Source organism: Fusarium venenatum (assembly GCF_020744135.1).
Source record: "Fusarium venenatum strain MPI-CAGE-CH-0201 chromosome Unknown EDB82scaffold_2, whole genome shotgun sequence".
In the NCBI taxonomy this organism is placed as follows: Eukaryota; Fungi; Ascomycota; class Sordariomycetes; order Hypocreales; family Nectriaceae; genus Fusarium; species Fusarium venenatum.
In genome coordinates, this window is record NW_027072130.1 from 8,823,164 (window position 1) to 8,843,661 (window position 20,498).

General features: G+C 45.5%; 8 protein-coding genes across 8 annotated transcripts; 4 read left to right on the forward strand and 4 right to left on the reverse strand.

The window, feature by feature from the left end:
• Positions 1–183: 183 nt before the first annotated feature.
• Positions 184–1,516, forward strand: EDB82DRAFT_556997 (alcohol dehydrogenase; the record flags this gene model as incomplete). Its single annotated transcript, XM_025736491.2, has 4 exons — positions 184–373; positions 422–1,110; positions 1,178–1,270; positions 1,320–1,516. The coding sequence occupies 4 exons, from the start codon at positions 184–186 to the stop codon at positions 1,467–1,469; spliced, it is 1,122 nt and encodes a 373-aa protein (XP_025587092.2). The 3' UTR covers positions 1,470–1,516.
• Positions 1,517–1,670: 154 nt separating this feature from the next.
• EDB82DRAFT_557000 (galacturan 1,4-alpha-galacturonidase B) lies at positions 1,671–3,513 on the reverse strand (the record flags this gene model as incomplete). The annotated part of the gene is made up of 6 exons (XM_025736492.2): positions 1,671–2,282; positions 2,335–2,404; positions 2,462–2,703; positions 2,754–2,833; positions 2,883–3,148; positions 3,202–3,513. The coding sequence occupies 6 exons, from the start codon at positions 3,511–3,513 to the stop codon at positions 1,921–1,923; spliced, it is 1,332 nt and encodes a 443-aa protein (XP_025587093.2). The 3' UTR covers positions 1,671–1,920.
• Positions 3,514–3,956: 443 nt separating this feature from the next.
• On the reverse strand, positions 3,957–5,331 carry EDB82DRAFT_502318 (metalloprotease). The gene is made up of 2 exons (XM_065608672.1): positions 4,453–5,331; positions 3,957–4,402 (listed from the first exon to the last, which is right to left on the reverse strand). Exons 1-2 carry the CDS (start codon positions 5,256–5,258, stop codon positions 4,330–4,332), a joined length of 879 nt encoding a protein of 292 aa, XP_065465123.1. The 5' UTR covers positions 5,259–5,331; the 3' UTR covers positions 3,957–4,329.
• A 674-nt stretch (positions 5,332–6,005) lies between these two features.
• EDB82DRAFT_502321 (Alpha/Beta hydrolase protein) lies at positions 6,006–7,232 on the forward strand. Its single transcript, XM_025736494.2, has one exon. It carries the CDS (start codon positions 6,096–6,098, stop codon positions 7,170–7,172), a length of 1,077 nt encoding a protein of 358 aa, XP_025587095.2. The 5' UTR covers positions 6,006–6,095; the 3' UTR covers positions 7,173–7,232.
• Positions 7,233–8,654: 1,422 nt separating this feature from the next.
• Positions 8,655–10,962, forward strand: EDB82DRAFT_576106 (uncharacterized protein). Its single transcript, XM_025736496.2, has 7 exons — positions 8,655–8,819; positions 8,880–9,108; positions 9,168–9,352; positions 9,402–9,495; positions 9,554–9,822; positions 9,882–10,210; positions 10,268–10,962. The coding sequence occupies exons 1-7, from the start codon at positions 8,787–8,789 to the stop codon at positions 10,923–10,925; spliced, it is 1,797 nt and encodes a 598-aa protein (XP_025587097.2). The 5' UTR covers positions 8,655–8,786; the 3' UTR covers positions 10,926–10,962.
• A 1,611-nt stretch (positions 10,963–12,573) lies between these two features.
• EDB82DRAFT_502323 (uncharacterized protein) lies at positions 12,574–13,451 on the reverse strand (the record flags this gene model as incomplete). The annotated part of the gene is made up of 2 exons (XM_065608673.1): positions 13,370–13,451; positions 12,574–13,322 (listed from the first exon to the last, which is right to left on the reverse strand). Coding segments are annotated over exons 1-2 (668 nt in total), but the record flags the coding sequence as incomplete, so codon positions are not given.
• Positions 13,452–14,050: 599 nt separating this feature from the next.
• On the reverse strand, positions 14,051–18,188 carry EDB82DRAFT_502327 (uncharacterized protein). Its single transcript, XM_025736499.2, has 7 exons — positions 17,603–18,188; positions 17,303–17,550; positions 17,227–17,251; positions 16,600–17,169; positions 14,752–16,546; positions 14,539–14,701; positions 14,051–14,486 (listed from the first exon to the last, which is right to left on the reverse strand). The coding sequence occupies exons 1-7, from the start codon at positions 18,028–18,030 to the stop codon at positions 14,119–14,121; spliced, it is 3,597 nt and encodes a 1,198-aa protein (XP_025587099.2). The 5' UTR covers positions 18,031–18,188; the 3' UTR covers positions 14,051–14,118.
• A 53-nt stretch (positions 18,189–18,241) lies between these two features.
• Positions 18,242–20,457, forward strand: EDB82DRAFT_502329 (fungal-specific transcription factor domain-containing protein). The gene is made up of 6 exons (XM_025736500.2): positions 18,242–18,431; positions 18,489–18,513; positions 18,567–19,359; positions 19,412–19,628; positions 19,674–19,979; positions 20,032–20,457. Exons 1-6 carry the CDS (start codon positions 18,400–18,402, stop codon positions 20,327–20,329), a joined length of 1,671 nt encoding a protein of 556 aa, XP_025587100.1. The 5' UTR covers positions 18,242–18,399; the 3' UTR covers positions 20,330–20,457.
• The last annotated feature ends 41 nt before the right edge of the window (positions 20,458–20,498 follow it).

The window sequence follows — 20,498 nt, forward strand, 5'->3', positions numbered from 1 at the left end:
GGTATAGCTGAGTTGAGGTCAATTGCCATCCGGCAACAAAATGCGGCAATCGTAGGCATAGTTGCCACTTAGAGAACACGGAATTGTTTTAATTTAAGGCCAGGCCCGAGGCGGTTGCTGTAGAAGAATACTCTGTCGTTTCGCCGAGCCCAAGTAATCGAGCTTCCAATTGATCTATTCACCATGTCTACCACAACTGGTCTGGTACTGCGAGATATCGGCGGGCCATTCACTCTCGAACAAATATCTCTTGGCACTATTCGAAACGACGAGGCTCTAGTAGAGATTCATGCAACGGGAATATGCCACACCGATTTATCTTGTGCAAACGGCACACTCCCCGCTACTGCACCTGCGGTCTTGGGGCATGAAGGTAAGTTGTCTGATCTCACTTCACTGGATAATCTAATGAAATGTACAGGTGCTGGCGTCGTCAAAGAAGTTGGTTCAGATATCATTAATTTGAAGCCCGGCGACAAAGTACTCCTCTCATTTGCGCATTGTGGCACCTGTGAGCAATGCACATCGGAACATCCTGCGTACTGTAACTCTTGGGTCCCGTGGAACTTTGGCGGTAAACGACCTGATGGTTCTACTGCTTTGCACCTCGAGGACAACCAAGACAAAAGAGAGCTGTATAGTAGTTTCTTTGGTCAAAGCTCTTTCGCACGTCTTGCCATAGTCCACCGATCAAGTCTAGTCAAAGTGAAAGACGACACCAATCTTGCTTTGTTTGCGCCGCTCGGATGCGGCCTCCAGACTGGAGCAGGCGCCATTCTTAACACACTCGATGTACAACCTGGGAAGACAGTCGCCATCTTTGGAACTGGCTCTGTAGGTATGAGTGCCGTCATGGCTGCCAAGATCCGTGGAGCCAAGGAGATCATCGCCATTGACCTCCAACAATCTCGGCTTGACCTGGCAAAGTCGCTGGGGGCTACGGCTACAATATTAGGCAGTGACCCTGACATCATCTCTAAGCTCCAAGAGATCTCACCTCCTAACGGCATTAATTATGCTCTCGATTGCTCGGGTGTACCAGCCGTCATTGAGACAATGATTAAATGCCTCGGGACAAGAGGTCGAGCTGCTTCTGTAGGAGCTCCGTCTGTAAGTCATAGCAGAATCCTTGGTCAAGTTTCAAAATGCGGAGAGTTACTGAAACATTATATCGCAGCCCGGAAAGACTGTAAGTATTGATGTATTTGCACAACTTGTCAACGGACGAGAATATGTTGGCTGCTGCGAGGGTGATGCTGTCCCCAACAAGGTATTAAATTTTCCCTTAGAAGGTAATACATCCGCTAATTGTTATCCAGTTGGTTCCATTCCTTATTGAACAATATGCGCAAGGCAAATACCCTATTGACGACTTGATTACATACTATGATGTAAAGGACTTTGAAAAGGCTATTAGTGATACAAAGAGTGGGAAGGCTCTTAAGGCTGTGCTTAAGTGGACCTCATAGTGGACTCAAGCCATTAAGGTCACACTAGATCCATATAAATATGTGATACAAACGACTATTGAACTCATTTAGATTTGGTCGAGCCGTCACTGAAGTGTTGAGCTTGTCCACTAAGATAGAGTTGTCGCTAGAAGACTTAGATTAAAGATAAACTCAGTGACGATCATATTCTAGTCAATTAATAATGTTTGTAGTGGTATAGTCCTATCTTTCTATTCCTCCATCATGCTATAAGCGATATAAGAATTAAGAAGACACCCAATTTAGTACCAGAGCCGTACTATATTAAGCCGTCAACTCATATGTGACTGTTGCACTTACTGCGCTATGTAGGTCAGCCTATTTGAGAGGCCTAGGCAGTTTTAGTGAGGACAATGAAAAGTTTTACAGAAATATCCTGGCCCATACGAAGAAATCCCTAAACCACCACCCGGTTGCATCTATGAAGGAACTAGCAGCCACCAGTAGAGCTGCCGCCTACACAAGGAGCACCAGTGCATTTGAAACCTTGCGGGTTGGCAACATTACCACAGAGATACTGGTCGGCTTCAGCGGTGCTATTTATCTGTAGATCGACATTGAGCAGAGCTATATCAGTGCATGGCTTTACCGCGCTGCACTGAAAGCTTGCAACCCTAGGGTCCTTTGTGGTGCCAACAAGACCATTGACGATAACGTGACTGATTTGGGATTCGGAATTAGTACAGTTGCCAGATCCGGGTGCACCAGAAAATCTAGTACACTGAGAAATCGTGACAGCGCCACCGCGTAGACCATACGCTTTGATATTCTCCATCAAGAGGTCTCTGACAGCTGCTTCGTGTAAGCCCAAAAACGTCGTTGACTCGTAGACCAGAAAACTGACTGGCTATCCCACCGCCACCTCCGTTGGGCGGGTATCCGTTGCGATCACCAGTCCAGGTTTTAAAGTAAAACTGGTACTTGAATTAGTCATCCGAAAAATGCTACTAGCTCAAGAAGATAGAACTCACTGCATGTAGTGTGTTTTCAAACGTGAGATTGCTTCCCCTGAAATTTTCCACTACCTCTCTTTCGCCGTAGTACTGACCGAGACTACCGACGGCAACACCAAGACCGTTGTAGAAGTGTGAATTAGTAATAGTGATATTAGTGCTATTACCTTTCAGGGCGATGCTGTCATCACCATTCCATACAGTCCAATTGTTTATTGTGATGTGGGACGAATCGATCGTGTCGGCGCCGTCGGTGTTGGCTTTGCAGGAATTCAGTATCTAACTACAGCGTTTACTAGGGGTTTCTTACAACTCTGATAGGTATTTCCTGTGTTGTTGATAAAAATATCATGGAACTCAACTCGATGGCAATGAATAATCGACATTGTCCTGATCCCTGTATCAGTTATCTGACGACATTTACATCTGAATTACTCACCACATTTGACTTCGAAGGAATCTTAACCCACGGACTACGGAGTTGGTCAAATCGTTGAAGGTGATGGCATGGGGTCGACCCGGATAGTTTGACGAGTTTGGCTGTGCTCGAATGAATTTGTACCACTCGTCCCCATTGCCGTCGAATGTTCCTTGGTTGTATCCATTGATACGAACGTTATTTCCACCCAGCATGAATGCCGTTGACTGGTTTTGGAAGTTGATTGGCAGCGAGTTTTGTAGCCAGTAGGTGATGTTGGTGTCCCACTGGGGAAAGTATTAGTTGGTAATCACGATAGTAGATAGAGAGAGATAGGTACTAATAGTTCTCCATAGATGTCAATGTCCACATCCTGTAGTCCACTAATATTTAATACGGAGTTGATATGATATGTGGTGGGTTCGAAAATAACCTTGCCACCCTGTCCACACTTCTCGAAGGCTTTGCGGATTGCTGGGGCATCGTCTGTGCCGTTAGAGTGACCTGCTTTAACGGAACATATCTTATGGGTCTTAGGCACTGTTGCGCTTCTTGAGATAGAATATTCCGGTTGATTGGATCCAGGTGTCAGAGCGACAGTAACAGATTGCAGGGCCGCAAAGGCCAGCACAATTGATCTTGTGAAGTACATAGTCTAAAGTCAACCGATGCAGAAAGTCTATGTGGTCCGCCAGATTATCTTTTGCGTATAAATGTTGACTGTGGCGCTATTTCGCTGTAATAGATGCCGAAACCCCGCAACATGACTACATCATGGCAACCGAAAATCCACCAGTCGTTGAGTGGCAGCGAATGATCGACACACAATGGATAGTCTGGAATAAAAGGCCACGAATTAAACCAGTCAGCGGTTTACACTCATGAGGCAATTCCCCATATGTGACGACTTCCCTTTACGATATGATACTTCTAACTCTGCCCCAAAACTGACCAACAGCTCGGAACACATAGACCGAGAGAGATCTCCCGTGAAAGTGATCACGATAGTCAGTAACGTTACAGTACTCTCCCCTATGATCTTTTGTAGATGTAGTTTACTTGACTGTCACGACCATTTTTAACTGTATTGAAAGTTCGACTTACTGGCGTGATATTAGTACTCAAATTGCAAAGTGCTGATTAGAGCCCACGATACAAAGGCAACGACAGCATATGGACTATTCTACATTTGTTGAGCCTTTATAAAACGGTTGCGCAAGCCGTTAAGCCACAGGTCCCCGAAAAGATTAATTATCTTCCTGAGAAATTCGATAATCTTGAAACGTATGTTTAACTCCACGATACTAAGATTAATGGACTCGAACTGGACGTGGCCAGTGAACGGGAGCTTCGCAAATCGATGTAAAGGCAAATCGATACCCTTGCCAAGTCTTAAATACAAAGAATAGCAGCAGGCCGTACAAGCTCTTAACGCCGACAAGAAAGTATGACACTTCGAGCAGGTTCGCTAGACCTTCCTCCTAAAGCCAAAGAATGTCTCAAACATGCGACGTTTCTGACCGGGGGTGAACTCATTCGTGCTATGCTCAAGGTCAGTACTTGACAACATGAGTATAATGCCAGTAGTTACCAATTATCCTCTGTATAGCCCATGAAGTTATGGATGGGGTCTATACCCGGCTTATCAGGACAACTATCCGAGCCAGTGGGACACCCGTAGATCTGTGTCAGCTGGGAAGGTGTATCATCCACAAAATCTCCTGGTTCTGAACAACCACCAGTAAATGTATGATTCAACCCAAACCAGTGTCCAGTCTCGTGCACTGCAAGATGGCCCAGGTTCCATTCCTCAAATGCGCCCTGCTCTGGTGTAATTCCAGGCATCGTCAATCCACTAAGTTGACAAGAGTCTCTGGCAAAAGTCAACTCATCACCCTCTGCGATGACAGTTGGCCAATTGCAATATCCGGTCGCGCCAGGGGAGTAATCACTGAAAAAGTAAAGATTCAAGGCATCATAACCGCCTCGGCGTGTTTTCTGGTAGAATTCATTCTCTTCATCTGTGTATTTCACCCATCCCTTATCTGGGCCTTCGTATAAGAAAAATGACTGGCCAGCCATGTCGTCAACGACGCGCTCTGTCGAGTTTAGTACCAGGTTGATGTCGTATTTTGCGAAAGAGCGGTGAAGTACGTCCCATTGAGCTTCGACGATGGTGTCAGTAATGAGGTTCTCGTGCTCTTTGGTACTGGCGATGTGAAAATGAACATCTACTGTGATGCTACTCGGAAGATCCTTGCCCTGGTTCAGTTTAAGAGAGGCTGGTTGTTGCACTGTACCCTCATCTGATACGAGGCATCCAAGACCTTGATGAGGAGTCTTGTCCGTACCGACGATAGCCGACACGAGATAAGATAGGATGAAGAGACTTCTCATTTTGGAAATTGCACTGCTTCAGGTTATGTTATTGAGCAGGCTTCTGCAAGATAAAGGTACTGGGCTGAGTAGGATGCAATGGGCTTCGTTTATATAGTTGGCACTCTCAAATGCCAAGTAGGATGTCACCCATTCCCTCATAAATTTCATCCTGATAACGGCAGTTTTGCTATTTTAAACGAGAGAATACAACGTAGATATCTTGGCCTGAGACTATAGTTAGTTAGCTCTGCCGATCATTTCCTAGATAGCTATAGCTGCCCGTATTGCAAATAGGTAATTTCTTCTACCTTCCTTTCCAAGCGTTTATAGTGCATAGCTGGTCCCTCTGAGGGACAGGTGTTAAACCGTAGGTCACTGAGTCATAAGTTATAGCGCGCTGATCGTTATACTACAGTGGCCTTCTTAGGTCTCATATCACCGGTTCAACATCTCTAAAGCGGCCCCATACCGCTTTATAGCGTGCTCCACGCCGCTGTGGGGACTGCACGGACTAGACAACCTGAGGGAAACAGTCCAAGCAGATAGATCAACAGGGAGTAGGGGAGGTCAGAAAAAGAAATAATGCAGGGCTATTATTAGCGTGTTATTCCAAGGTACCAAGAGCCCTGCTTTGCCGCACAAAACCAAACAGATAATAAATACAATGAATAACCACCAGCAACAAGATCAGAACAATCTGACAATGATTAGGTCCGGTGTTCCCAGCCGACTCCCTTTTATGAATCCAGCCTAGCTTACAGAAGGATTTATTTCCAGCACTAATTTCCTCCACCCTCCCTTTACTTACTCCCTTAGACAATTGTAACTACGAGTGCTAATTAACTGAAATTCGAAATGGATTCATCTGACAATCACAAGCTCGACATACGTAAGGGCGACATTACTCTTCCTTTATTATCTTGGCCGCCTATCGCCCGGTCAACGCGCTGCCTGTATATTCTCATCATTTATGTTATCAAAGGTCTACTAGCCCTTCAGTGGCATTATTCTAGAGCGAAAATAGCCCTTGGCTTAACGCCGAGACCAACCGACAATCCTGTCTTTTCCAAATCATATCCAAACAGGCCAAGACTAAAGCATCGCTTCTTCTTTCCAGACTCTTACAGGTCTGGCGAGTTGCTTCCCTTGTACATCAATATTCACGGAGGAGGATTTGCTCTTGGTGCGCCGGCTTATGATGACGAGTTTTGCGCCTTTATGAGTCACAGATTCAATCTGCTGGTCATCAGCATTCAGTACTCACTTTCGCCATGGGCAAAGTTTCCAAGACCTACAGAGGATATCGTGGCTGTAGTACAAACTATTCTACAGGATGACAGCATCCCCGTTGACCGTTCTCGAGTCGCAATTGGTGGTTTTAGTGCTGGCGGTAACCTCGCGTTATCAGCGTGCCAGTCTCCGAGTCTACAAGGAAAGATCAGGGCTGCAGTCCCATGGTATGCTCCTGTAGACTGGACCGTGGACTATGAGCACAAGCTGGCATCTCGACCATACAGACACGCTAAAGATATTGACGGCCTCGCATCGTTGGCGCCTCTTTTCAATAACATCTATATACCGGCGGGTACAGACCAGAGGAATCCCCTTCTCAGTGTGCTTTACGCGGAGAGGCGTGAACTTCCACCGTGGATCTTTGCCATCGGTGCAGAGTACGATATGCTAAACGATGAAGCACGGCGGATGATGGTCCGTCTGGCGGGACAGTCTGAGATAAATGGTGATGAAACCATTGCTTTCGAAAGTCAAGGAGGGAGGCTAAAATGGAGAATGGTGGCAGGGGCGGAACACAGCTTTACCCATTGGTGGAGAAAAAGTGGCCCACAGGCCGTACTAATGAAACCACTGGCAGAGAAATGTTTTATAGAGGTGGGAAGGTGGCTGACTGAGAAAGCCTTTGAAGGGCAACAATGAAATCCCTTACGACAACGTAGGTTAAGCAGCGTCCACTTGGGATATCAATCTAGGTTAAAGGATACATGTGGCAGGCGTGCTATTTATTTGGAGAGCGTTATTAATTACATGCTGTTACTTATATAAAAAGATCAGGGGGTCTCAGCTCTGTAGATCACTAATGAACTTTCCCGTGCCACATTGTCATTTCCAGCCTTTCAATTGTGATTAGTATCTTGTCCAGTCAGAATCATATTTTTCCTGTTATGTGCATACAGTTCGTGGCCCGGACATGACATTGTCCAGTGCACAGATGCGACAACTGCACCATTCCATCAATTTTTTATTACTCGCAGGGAAGATCGCCATTTCATACATAACAATACTTGGCTTTCAGCTCAAGAGTGATGCTTGGCACTGGCTAGAAAGAAATTCCAGACCAGAACGGGTGGTAGATTGGCATATACTCACTACCGAGGCTCACAGGGTCATATAGCCAGGTGAATGAGGCCTTCTTGAAGGACAAAATGTGTTCAAGGTGCACAACGTACCACGATGCTGGGGCTGCCGGGCTCAGTCCCAACACCGCGATGATCTCGTTATTGCGCCGTTCCCTCGAGAGCAATGCGAGGTCCATAAGCAATCCCGCTAGATGGACTTCTTGCCCCTTCTTGATGACGCTGTACAGTATAAACTCGGTCGCGTCATTGACCATTAATAAAAAGGACATTAGTGGTTGTGTATCGCAGGTCGTTGCTTTTATCAACAGAGGCATCAGCGTCTTTATGACCGTATCAGCTTCCCTGACCATAGTCGAATTGAACGACATTCCAATAAACCCGTCAGCCGGAATATTGTTCAAGGAAGATTCATTAGCTGCGATAAATAACAGGGCACAGGAAACAGCTCTGGCTTTTACTAGAATATAATAGGCCTGGCAATAGTTTTGCCAAAGTATTCAATACTGCAATACTCTGTTGTCAGAATTTCGCCAGAAGTACTTTCTACATTATGACCGATGCGTGAATAGCTAGTGTTAGTTAGTAACACAGAAGGTTATATAAACCAGATTGAGATGTTTTTTTCTCGGCATTGGTAATTCTTATACAGTTGATATCGGAAATAGTAATCAGGTCGAGAACTGCCGTTAGTGAGCTTAAGCGGTAAGGCTAATGCCATAGACAGGGGCTAAAGTGGATTTTACTGCGTTATTTTATGCTAGAAAGGATTTATTACCGCGTAATAGCCCGTTCTGATGCAAGCTTATTTTAATCCAATTTGGATTGAATACTAAACAAGTACTCCATACAAGCTTTATTGACTTTTCGTCTGAGAAGTAATATCAAGGAAGCACTTACATGGAAGGCCAGTTTTCTAGTTTATTTAAGCTAGGATATTAATACGAGTTAGTCATGCAAATCACAATTCGTGCAAGGTCCACCCGCGCTATGCCAAATTTTCTTCCTCCCCACCCCTTTTCCTATTTTCATTCCTTTCGTATTTCGTTGTTTCTCGATTTCTCGAGACTGATTTGTTGCTAAGCGCCATACACATAGGCAAATCAACTACCAGCCTTGGAGACGGCATGTATACGCCAGGATTGTTTAACTATTAATTTGACCCATACTTGACACTATGAAGAAACTTCGTCTCCCAGCCATATCACAGGTATGTACTATCAAATTACCAACAACTCCATATTGGATGGCATTAAAATAGGACCGCTAGCGTGCACGTCATGGCCACCAAAATGGTTATAAAATGGGGATGCTTAACCACGGTTACGTTTCTATGAACGAGCAGCCATTTGACAAACCTACAGCAGCAAGCCACGGTCATCAAGGCTCCCATGCTTCGGTGGATAGTATAAATGATCGTCTAAGTGAACCATGGGAACCTGGGTTCTGGAAGCGATTCCCTTTAAAAGGGTTTAGCTCATGGCTTCTCTCGTTAATTAGTGAGAAAGAAGCCACGTCAAAAAACCGAACGAACCTGTCACTAATTTGGTTCTTTTAGGTACAATTGTCGCTGTCGTTGTCTTGGTTCTATCTGATCAAACACCAGTAGACCATTGGGATAGTCGCATGCAACCGACAGTCTGGCTCGCTCTCACATCTACCATAAGCGGTGCATTCCTAGCACATGCTTTAGCAGAAGGCGCGGCGCTCTCGTTCTGGAGGCAAGCTTGCAAATCGACTACAGTAAGCATTCAACCTTTCTCCAGCCAGTGTCATGTTCTAATGATTGTAGTTACCAAACCTCGAAGCGATATATGCATCCTCTACTAGTCTTCTAGAGGCTGTATGCAACTTAGCCAGACTCCGATCTAAGCGACTTGGATTCAGTAAGTGCATATGAAAGTCATCAGATGAAGAAAGGACTAATGGACTAATACAATTCAGCTTCTATTGTAGTTACCCTGTCGATGCTTCGTAACCCCTTAATACAGCGGGCAACTTCGACGACTACGCAATACTCTACGATACGAGAATCTATGAATTTCCCTATCGCACGAGAGCTTCCGTACGGTTATGGTGCAACTCTCAGTGGCCGAAACACGAATATTTTCTTCCTCACTTCGAATTTCAGTAAGATTGCCCAGTCTTACAGCAGTCGTGACGAAATTCGTGTTTACAATTCGTCCTGTGACAATTGCACAGCCACTGTACAAGTAAGCTTTCCATTGAGCTCATTTTTAGTACACCTGTCAACTGACTCTGCTGCTGCTAGGGGTTTGGCTTTGCAGTCAACTGCACTGAAAAGTCTCGTAGATTCGATATGAGCACTGAAATTTCATCACCAATGATGTCAAGAGGAGGAGATTATCTTTTCCAGATAAATGTCACTGAATACAGAGGGCTTGAAATATATTCCAGTAAGAACGGCTCACGATTACGGTTTACAACCCTCTGGAAGGCCACTCATGACTGCAGCGGCGATCTCAAAATCCAAACTTGCGATCTTACTGCTGGAATAACCAAATATCCTATTGCCATCACGGAAGGCGCAAACGTGAAATTGCAAGGAACGTGGCATGACGATATCTTCATTGAGCCGAGGTTAGTCCTACCCGACCTGTGAACATTATCTGAGATTAATCAAGCTCCAACATTCAGACGCATGATCCCTATGGGAGTGGGGAAATCCAACATATTGGGCGGATTCGTCACCATTCTTTCCTCCGTTTTTACCTCATACGCCTTTATGAAACGAACCACCACTTGGGGAACGGAGCTCATGACTTCAGGCCTTCCAGCGACCCAGTACATGTCGTTAAACGGCAGTGAGCCATCATGCATGGACACATGGACCAACCCGATGGAGAACATAATTGAGGCTGCCAGAGAAATATCCTTCAGAGCAAGCATGCAATACGCCGCCGAAAACATTACCAACAGCCAGACTACTGAGTTTAAGAGAAACACAATGCAGTCGGTATACGAGACGGACTACAGCAAAATGGCTATCGCACTCGTAGTAGCTATGGCTGGCACACTAGCCACTCTGCCGCTTTTTTGGGGATTCTGGGATCTTGGACGCCATGTATCGCTGAATCCTTTTGAAGTAGTAATTGCGTTTTTGGGCATGCCGGAGACGCATCCTATCATGGGTAAAATCGATCCGAACATGAATGTCGGCAACATTTTGAAATCGACTGAGTCAATCGGCCCAGTCAGATATGGGGTATGGCATGTCAACGGGAGACCCCGGCTTGGTTTCGCTCAAGCTGAAGTTGTACGAAGTCCCAAGGATTCCGAGAGGTTCATCTACTAGCTGGTTGCCTATAATGTATTAATACTCTTATTTCTGCTTCAAACAATATTCTGAACGGCCTTCGGTGAAGGGGCCGAGATATCTAGCCGATTGATTAAACTTAAAATAATCTGCCATCTTTATTAACGCCATGCAGAGGACCTAAGGCCTTAAATCACATGGCATAATGGAAGCCTGTATGTCATAGTCACTTAGTACAGTGCATACAACACAAGGCCACTTCTTTGTTCTGTACTTACCAATCTCCTGCTAGCCTAGTTCCGTATATTATTTTCACCATATGTTCCGCTTGGGATAACTCAATATATCTTTCCAATACGCTTAGTAAGTCCACTAACTCCTGTCGGGTATCTAACAGGCAACAAGGGCTGCTCTGGATGAAAGCCAGTGGTAGGATCATAAGCCGTGCCATTCTAAAAAATCGAGATTTTGGATCGTTTGCGTCAAGAAATCTTGGTGCGAAGACAAAGATCATCTTCGCGATTTGGGTAATTCTGTGGTTGGCGTAGGCATTAATGTGACTCCGAATGTCTCCAGTAGAGAAAGAATCCAAGGGGATGCCGTCAAGTTTAGGGAGAACCACGGATTGAGAGGGAATTATCGATGTGCTATTCCAAACCACTTCAATCATGACTAGACGAAGCATGGACATGCAAAAAGCCACCGAGCCATCATTACCAACGGGAGAGAGTTTATGTCGATGCCAGGACTGCTCTTTTCGTTCATCACCGTCGTGGCCATATTTGAAGGGGAAGTATGTGTCACGCCATGCTGACCTCCTCCTCCAAGCATACAAAAGGCTTGGATTAACTCTTCGGCGTCCTCGCCGATATGAATTGCCTGCTTAATTAGTTCAGCAGTAGAGCCGTTCTGTAACCTGGCTTTTATGCTACACACTCTGTCCATGATAGAGTAATGGTCTCGAACAGGCTTGGGGAAGCTGAAAGCTTGGTACCACTCCCGTTCGAGATCAAGAAGATCTTCGGGAACGTCAACGTTGCGGTTGATGCAGCTAACTCGAATGTTGTAGGAAGCATGAATACACATGCGTCGGCCAAGCAGGTCTTTTAACTGATCAACACCCCGTAGGCGTAGCAGTGCTATAGTACCAAGGGTATGGGATATTCAGTTTCTGATGTTTTAATAACCATTGGAAACGATGGATTCGAAAAGACCCAAAGTCAGCACAGCGCCTAGCGTCGTGTTGAGGATGGCCCCATTAGGATCAGCTAAGCTTTCATTGGTCTCTGATAGCTCCTGTATCAGCTTTTTCTACGACGAAAACCCAAACTCTTTCAGGATGAGCGGTTGTTTTGCAAGAGATCATTCTCTGCCAATCTGGCCACCATACTCAGAAGGTGGCCGAAATGGGACAAACTTTGTTTTCCAGTCCGAGTTTAGGAGTCACCTAGAGCCTGATAACTTTAGGATTGATACGATTAATCTTTTGAATGCTGCAACCCACACAACGGTCAAGCAAGGATGAGTACAGGCCAAAGGGCAGCCTGGGGAATTAGTAAGGGAAGACATTGGATTAGTCAGTAGACTCTTTATTTTGTACCTGTATGAGAAGAGGTGACAGTAAAGCTTTACGTAGAGTAAATTAATGCTACTACTTGATCCTTGTTAAATGATAAAGATCAAATGTGAACTATAGAACACTGCGTCTTGATGGAGTCAAATCAACAGATTCCGCCCCGACATGCAGAATGATTTGTCCGTAAAGGCCGACAACAAAGCTCGTGTGTGATGACGCCGGGCCGTGCTAGTTTTTGGTGACTCCCGGTCACTCAACTCTCACTTCATGACTTGCCGCTTGTTCTTCATCAACCATCAAACCTGACCCAGTGTGCTTTTTATTCCGTCGAGATCTCTTGAAACGAGCACAGCACCCTATAGCACCATAGACTGTTGCCGCAAACCACAAAACAACACATACAAGATTGACCCAGACCGCCGCTTGCATCCTATCGATTGAAGTTGGCACCAATACTTCTTTGATCTCGGCACCCAGATACATCGAAGCAAACACTCCAAACTGTGCTAGCCATAGAACAGAAATCAGAGCATCCAAAAAGCACCAGTACCACACAGCCGTCATAAAGATCCATTGCATGATACATATTATCATGGACAATCCGGCTACAACTTCGGCGAAGACCCAAGAAGGGTGTGCCCTTACGTTGCCTTTTGTTGCTTCTTGTAGATCAAGCCCATATAGAATCGCTACTACTACTGCGAATATGCATTGTAGTATACGTAATAGAGCATGGAAAATTAAGCCTATTAGACGTTTCCGTTTCGAATATGTGGCGGTATTTGGTGATGTATTCAGGGTTTTTTGACGCGACGGGGTGTATTCGGGCTCGATTTTGTGGTGGTCTCGGATAGACGGATCTAGGGTATCCTTTAGTGTCAGGTCATGCTAAGGACAGGTAACGTACCATGCTTGAGACATTCAATCTCCTTCTTGTCATCAGGGTAAAGTAGGCCTTTTTCTTGCATTATGAGTGATTTCGACTAATCTTTCGTTGGTGAACTTTCCAAGCCAGTCCTCCCAAGGGGGGGAAGGAAATACATTTATACCTAGTCGTTCGAGCATTCCGTGTTTTTGTGGGCCGTCCCTGACCGAGGTAACCACTGTGTGCAAAACATTCTCTTTGGGCTAATTTGGCCATTGCGGGACGAATGAGCACGTTAACAGACTTTGCCACATACAAGATGCCCTATGTCAAGCATGATAAAATGTTCCATTATAGTAATGTTCGCCTCGAAAACTGACTTGGTTGTGGATATACAAGGAAAAGTAGCAAGATTAAAGGTGGAGTAAAAATGGAACAACCTTCGAGCTAAGCGGGTTAGTGTAGTTAAGCGTAACCAATATTTGAATTTACGCATTTAAATCCGTAAATGTGCGTCAGCTCGAGTCTAATTTAAGTAGTTGAGGGGCAGTGCAATTGTTTCGTATTAGAAATCTTAGTCTAGATGCATTCCCAAAATACAAGGTCGAAGAAAGAGCCAAGACCCATTCATATGATGTATATGTATGTGGCGAGCATAACATACTTAAGACTAGGCTAGCCTCGAAAGAGAACATAGTAGAAGTTTATAGAGAGCTTGTGAAATAGACTGAAAGATATATTCATTATTGTGAGTTCTAATGATCTGTGATATTGTACCTTTTGACTTGCTCCTATATAGCCTCTGGGCTCGCAGACCTAATAGTGTCCTGTAGTACTGAAACACTTGAGTCAAGAACTGTCCATGGGTGTTTCATACACTGCTTAACGTTAAATCGAAGCGCGGGATTAACAACAAGCATGCTGTCAATTAGGTCAAGAGCTGGATCGCCGACGGGATCCCAGTACGGTGACGGATAGTCGAACCTCCCGCTTTTGATTTGCTGTGCGAGGGTGAAAGGGAAATCCGCTGAGTAAAGTTCATCTGAAAACGGAGGAAAGCCACAAAGACAAATATACAAGACGACACCGGCCGACCAGATATCAACGCCGAATTCGTAGCTTCTATGTCTGGATTCGGCAAGAACTTCAGGAGCCACGTCTGAAAATTCTTTAGTAGTGGTCAATAGCTCGAAGTAATAGGTTTCACTCACAGCTAGGTGTGCCACAAAGAGTGGTCGTAAGCTCTGTATTTCCAGGCCCATTTCCTATCTTTTTAGCCAGGCCCAAGTCCGCCAATTTTATGTGGAGAGTCTCTCTGTCAAAAAGAAGGATGTTTTCGGGTTTGATATCTCGATGTACCCATCCAGAGTTATGCTAGGCTTACATTAGTCTTAATGTTTCATTACACTCAACTTATGACTCACCAAGAACTCAAGTGCAGAGAAAATCTGTAAAAAGATCTTCCGCGACTCATCCTCTGATAGAACTCGTTTCTCCACGATAAAGTTAAACAGTTCTCTGCCTGGAGCAAGTTCCAAAACCATGTAGATCTTGTCTTCGGCGTATTCTGCAAAGAGATCGATGCGGCGCAGAATGTTGTCATGTGAGGCGCTCATGAGTGCCTTGAACTCGGCACGAATACCACGAACCTTGGATGTATCACTGTTCCAATTGTCCATCTTGAATACTTTGACGGCATATACCATACCCGTCACTCGATTGGTACAAGAAAATACTTCTGCAAAATGGCCTTTGCCGAGCATCTCCACTATCCGATAACGTCTTGAAAAGCCAATACTGTACTCCAGATCTTCTGTTACCGCAGAAAAGTCACCTTCATCTGGCACTTCCCCCTCGGTCGCTGTTTGTTCCTCTCCTGGCTCGGCGGTTTCTTCAATCTGGGTCAGCCCACGCATGATCCTTGAACTCTGACGCTGCAGTGGTTGTCGAGCAACGGCCTCGTAGTCAGCTGTGAGTCGCCGAACTAGTTGTGTGAAGCCTCTGCGGGAAGCCACTGTGGAGGCTCGTCGGCCGGCTGGGCCACGAGGAAGAACAGCACCTCTGTCAGCCAGAAGTATGGCAATAGCTTCTTGGCCGTTACGGGTCGCGATACTAAGAGCAGAGTCTTTCCAAACAGTCTCCGCCATGAGATTTGCTCCTGCGTCCACCAGCATCGCAACAACCCGAATATCTCCACTGGAAACAGCAGACATGAGAGCAGTCCAATCACTGGAGGTATGAACATTGACATCGGCACCTTTGTTCAAAAGAACCTCAACTACTCCAACCTCGCCGTTCCCAGCAGCTCTCTGAAGTGCTGTTTCATTCATATGATCCCGTGCATCCTTGTCGGCACCAAGGTCGAGAAGTGTACGGACATTTTCCTGATGGCCGAAGCTTGCAGCACGAATCAACGCCGTCTCTTCATCGGTTCCCTTGCTCTCTAGTTCATGACCACTCTCTACCATTCGCTTGAGAACTCTGGGTAAATCGAAACTGGCGGCCAGTACAAGGGCTGGTATATCCCGCGGGAACTCCTGACTCCAGTTGACATGTCGGTTGCTGTGAAGAGCAAAGGCTTGGCTGGTGGCTTCCAGGGCAGTGGCGCTGGAGACGAGCTTGTCAAGGACGGGAAAGAATTCATCGCCGTCAATTTGGTTGATGTCAGCTCCCCAATACTTGGCAGCGTAATCAAGAAAAGGATATTCACGCAGGCGTTGGGCCATGTCCCTATCCGTGGTGCAAATGCCAGACGAGAAGTTTGGCAAGCTCAAATACTTGATACTGATATTTGTGATACTAGACCTTGCTCCTTTGAGCTTCTCACTATGAAATTGCTCGAAGTACTGTTGAGCCGTATAGTGTACCAGCCGAACAGTCTGGGAATCACTATCAATCATGATGAGACCACCGTAGACACTGGTTAGAATGTCAGCGTCAGGCAGATCGTCTTCTTCGAGCCCTATGTCCTCTAGTAAGTCCTGGGTCGCGTATATCTGTTGAAGTTCGAGTATTGTCAAGGACCGTTTTGCGCATAAAATCCAAAACAGCACCGCTTCAGCTAGGCCGACTGCCTCTGGCGCCTGTCTGTATATCCGGTCCAGGGCATCCGAGTATGTAGCATTTAGCGACACAGGCAAAGTCTTGAGAGATGATCGTACCTCCTTACGGTTAATCTTGTGGGAGAGAGACTCGAGGTGAAGCTTGGGGAGTAGGAACCTTTTTTGTTTAGCGAGAAGAAACCAGAAACGGAGCTCAGATTCGTGACATACATGCCCTGTGACTCTTTGATGATGGTTTCAATAATCTCGTCTTTCAACTTCGGGTCCGCTCTTACATGTCTCGACAACCGATATTTCTGACTGATTTGGGATTCGAGAAACTTTGCAATGTCATCATTCTGCGCAGAAATCTGTAACCTGGCTGAGTGGCTGAAATATTCCTCAAATGTGGTTGAGAACCGTGATGTACAAAGGATCTTGACGTGTGACCCTAGCGAACATATCGTTTCCATGAACTTTAGGGCCTCCTCTTCAGACTCACCGAACTCATCCAGAGCATCGAGTACTATGAAAACTCTCTCCAGCTTTGCAGCAAGTGTTCTAAGAAGCTCAGTAGTCTGTGCGTGAGTGGGGCGTGTACCATATCGTTGGTGTTGGCTGTAGAGTAATGACACCTCTGCTGGTAGTGTCTTGTTTGGGAATTGATGAAGGACCTGTTGGAGGAGGCACGATAGCAATTCAGAAGCGCTTTGCTCCATGCGTCGATTGTAGTCACAATATAAGTATAGGCAGATACTACCAGCAGTCTTCTCCTGCTCCAAGCGGCTTATGATTAGGGATCTAATAGAACTTGAGTTACTAACTTATTTGTTATCGGAACGTTCATGGGCAACTCACAAAAGACTCGTCTTTCCCGCTCCGGCTGGTTAACAAGATTAGTATACCCACAAAATATTGGAAACAAACGACGTACGGATTCCTGGACACCACAACTTGTCAATATCTCCCCTCTTCCAGCTCTGGAAAGTACTGTGCTCAAGTAGCCAAGTTCCAGTTCCGGGCTGAGTACTGTCCAAGATGTCTTCATGCTTCGCACGAAACGAGATTGTGCTAATCCAAGAGATAATCTTCAACGCTTCTTCATCTCTCGCTCTAGCCTCAACCTCGTCCGCTTTGTTGTTCAGATCATCTAATTTAAGATTCGATAGTTTCGCCAGCTCACTGAATACGTCGTCAGCTAAAATATCCTGGCTTGGATTAGATGAAGCTGTACTGAAGGTCGTTTTGCATAACAAGATTGAAGTGACTCTTTAGACGTTCCAAACATGTCAACAACTCTGCAATGTCTTTTTTGTCGAACGGCCAAGTAAAAGGCTTTGCTAAACGACGTAGACGGGCTTGCGGCTCAAGTTTAGTAACCATATCCTGGAGGACCTGTTCAAACAAGCTAAGAGGACCATCAGGTTCAGCGAGAACCCTAACGGAAGCAGGTTTTAGAGGCTGGTCAGTTTCGGATGTTTCATCGTCGTCCTCAATTCGATCTCTCAGCATCTCGAGAAGACAGGTTGTGCTTCTCAGCTCATCTCGCAATCGTAGGCGATCAGCTGATCCATGCTTGACATCCTTGAGATACTGTGTGGCTGTTGCTGCAAGCTGAAGGAGCGCTATCACACTTGCAGTGATGCTAAGCGGATCGCTCATTTCGTTGGTACTGATAGTTATTTGCTATGCGGGGAATGTTCTAACAGTCTTTATTTCTCTGCTGACTTGGGTTCAGAGGTGGGTTTCCTATTAGGACCGAGCCAATTACCAACAGAGAAAAAAGGCGTCACGTGGGTTACAAAGGGCTGATATTTCACTCTTGGCTATGCTAAGCTCGTAAGTAGTAACGCAAGAATAGATGGAACCTTGGCCAATAGTTATACCCCACTTGCGCTTCATCTTTTGAATCTCGTAACCCCCCCTCCTTCATCCTCGGCCGATATCTTACAAAGACTGAAGGCGATACCTAGTTGCACTCTCACTTGACACCAGAGGACCTTTTAGGTAATTCATTTATTTTTATATGATATGAACCCCGCAATAGGGAAGCAGGAACTTTCGTAAGAATTTAAACAAGTGCGTAACTACTGATATCCTTTATTGATAAGAAATCCCAGTTGCAAACGTTGCCGATACCGAAAAGTAAGTCAATGACACGATATAGTGATGGGATAATGGAAGTCTGACATCATTAGTTGAGATGTACACGGACAAACCCTTGCAACAATTGTGCAACGGCTGGCGTAAGTTGCGAATATGAAAAGATTGACAAAAGACGAAACCCAGCATCGTCAGAATACGCAACTGGTCTACGAAATAGAGTAGCGTCATTAGAGGCTTTGATTCAAGAGTTGAAGGATGCATCTCCCGCTCGTCGAGATGAGATGCTCGGATCAGTGGTCAACATAGGAGGATCATCAAGTATTCCAACCACAGGACCATCCCGATCGCAAGTCACGCAACCTGATACTCCAACCATTGCACGTTTGAAACCAGACGCCCAGGGATCACTGGTCTACCACGGTGCCACCAGCATCTTCAATAGTAACCTCCTATCCACAAGCGAGGATTATCTAAATCAAACGCATAGCTTGTATGCAGAGTCCAATTTTGATCATGTGATAGATCACTTCGGCATCAAGTTGGAGGACGATACAGTTTTCAAAGCATTGCAGCAATTCTTCCGCTGGCAGTATCCACACTTTATGTTCGTGTATCGAGAGGCGTTTCTAAGAGACCATTTTGGTGAGCGAAAAGGTTGCAAGTATTGGTCATCTGCGCTTCTCCTGTCTATCTGTGCCTTGGGCCTTCTCATGTCAGAGACTGAAGGAGAGAGGAGCCTGGTTGAACAGTTTTTCCGGGCGGCTGAGAGTATCGTCATGGTATCGGGCCTGAACCGTCCTTCTATCCCCACAGTCCAGTCCTTCCTCTGTTTAGCCTTCTTTGAAATTGGTCAAGGAAATGTGTCCAAAGGATGGGCTTTCTCAGGTATGATATATCGAGTGGACGAATGGAAATTTCGAGTTTTGACAAAATACAGGTATCGCGTTCCGTATGGCGCAGGACTTGGGCTTTCAAAGTGATCCCATGAATTGGCTGCCACATGACTCGACTATTATTTCAAGCGAGGATATCGAGATACGTCGCAGAATCTATTGGGGCTGCTATATATCAGATAAGCTGATCAGCTTGATACTCGGGAGACCCGTGCAACTAGCCTTTGACAGCGCTGAGGTCGAATTATTGGAGTTCATAATGTAAGTTATCCCTTGCTCCCATCTCAAGCCAGCTAACGAAATCAGCGACGGACCTGGAATGGAGTATTGGCGTCCTGTTGGCTTCGACGATGACTTAAATGAGCTTACAGGTCAATCAAACATACCATTTCTCAAAAAGCAAATTAATCTATACAGAATTGTTGAGAAAATGATGACCACAGTATTTTCTCCACGGAAACCTCGAACGCAGATAGACGTCAGTACGCGCCAAACGCTACTTGATAATCTCAACCTTGACCTTCTGAAGTGGAAGGACGCCCTACCACCTTTTGCGAGGTGGAACAAATGGTCTACGGGGATGAAAATGACACCAGCGGTAGCCACACTTCAGTAAGTATCTGTAACTTCAAATGGAGTAACTTGACTAATAAGAATCGTGAAGCCTGTTATACAGCAGTATTCGTATTGCTTTGAACTATGAATCAGCTACCACCAATAACGTCGAATCAGCTCGAGAGGCTTCACTCCTGGCTTGCACCACAGCAAGTCAGAACGTTCTTGCCCTGGTCCGAATTTACAAGACACAATATGGTCTTCGTCATGCACCACTCATATTGATTTACGCATCCATACAAGCATCAAGGTCTATCGAGAAGTTTGGAATTTCAGAAGAACAGAGCTATCTGGTTGGCTGTTTAGCTGAGTGCTCTCAAACCTGGAGCATTGCTCGCCAAGTATAGGGCCCGATGCCAGTAGAAAGCCTTGGCGATTATTGCAACCTTGTATGAGAAATGTCACAATATCACGACGGATTATGATTCCTTAAATATATATATGCTCCAAATACCAATGAAACAGTTCATCAACCTGCGGATGTCTTCCATGCCAATTACCATAAAAAATCTTAAC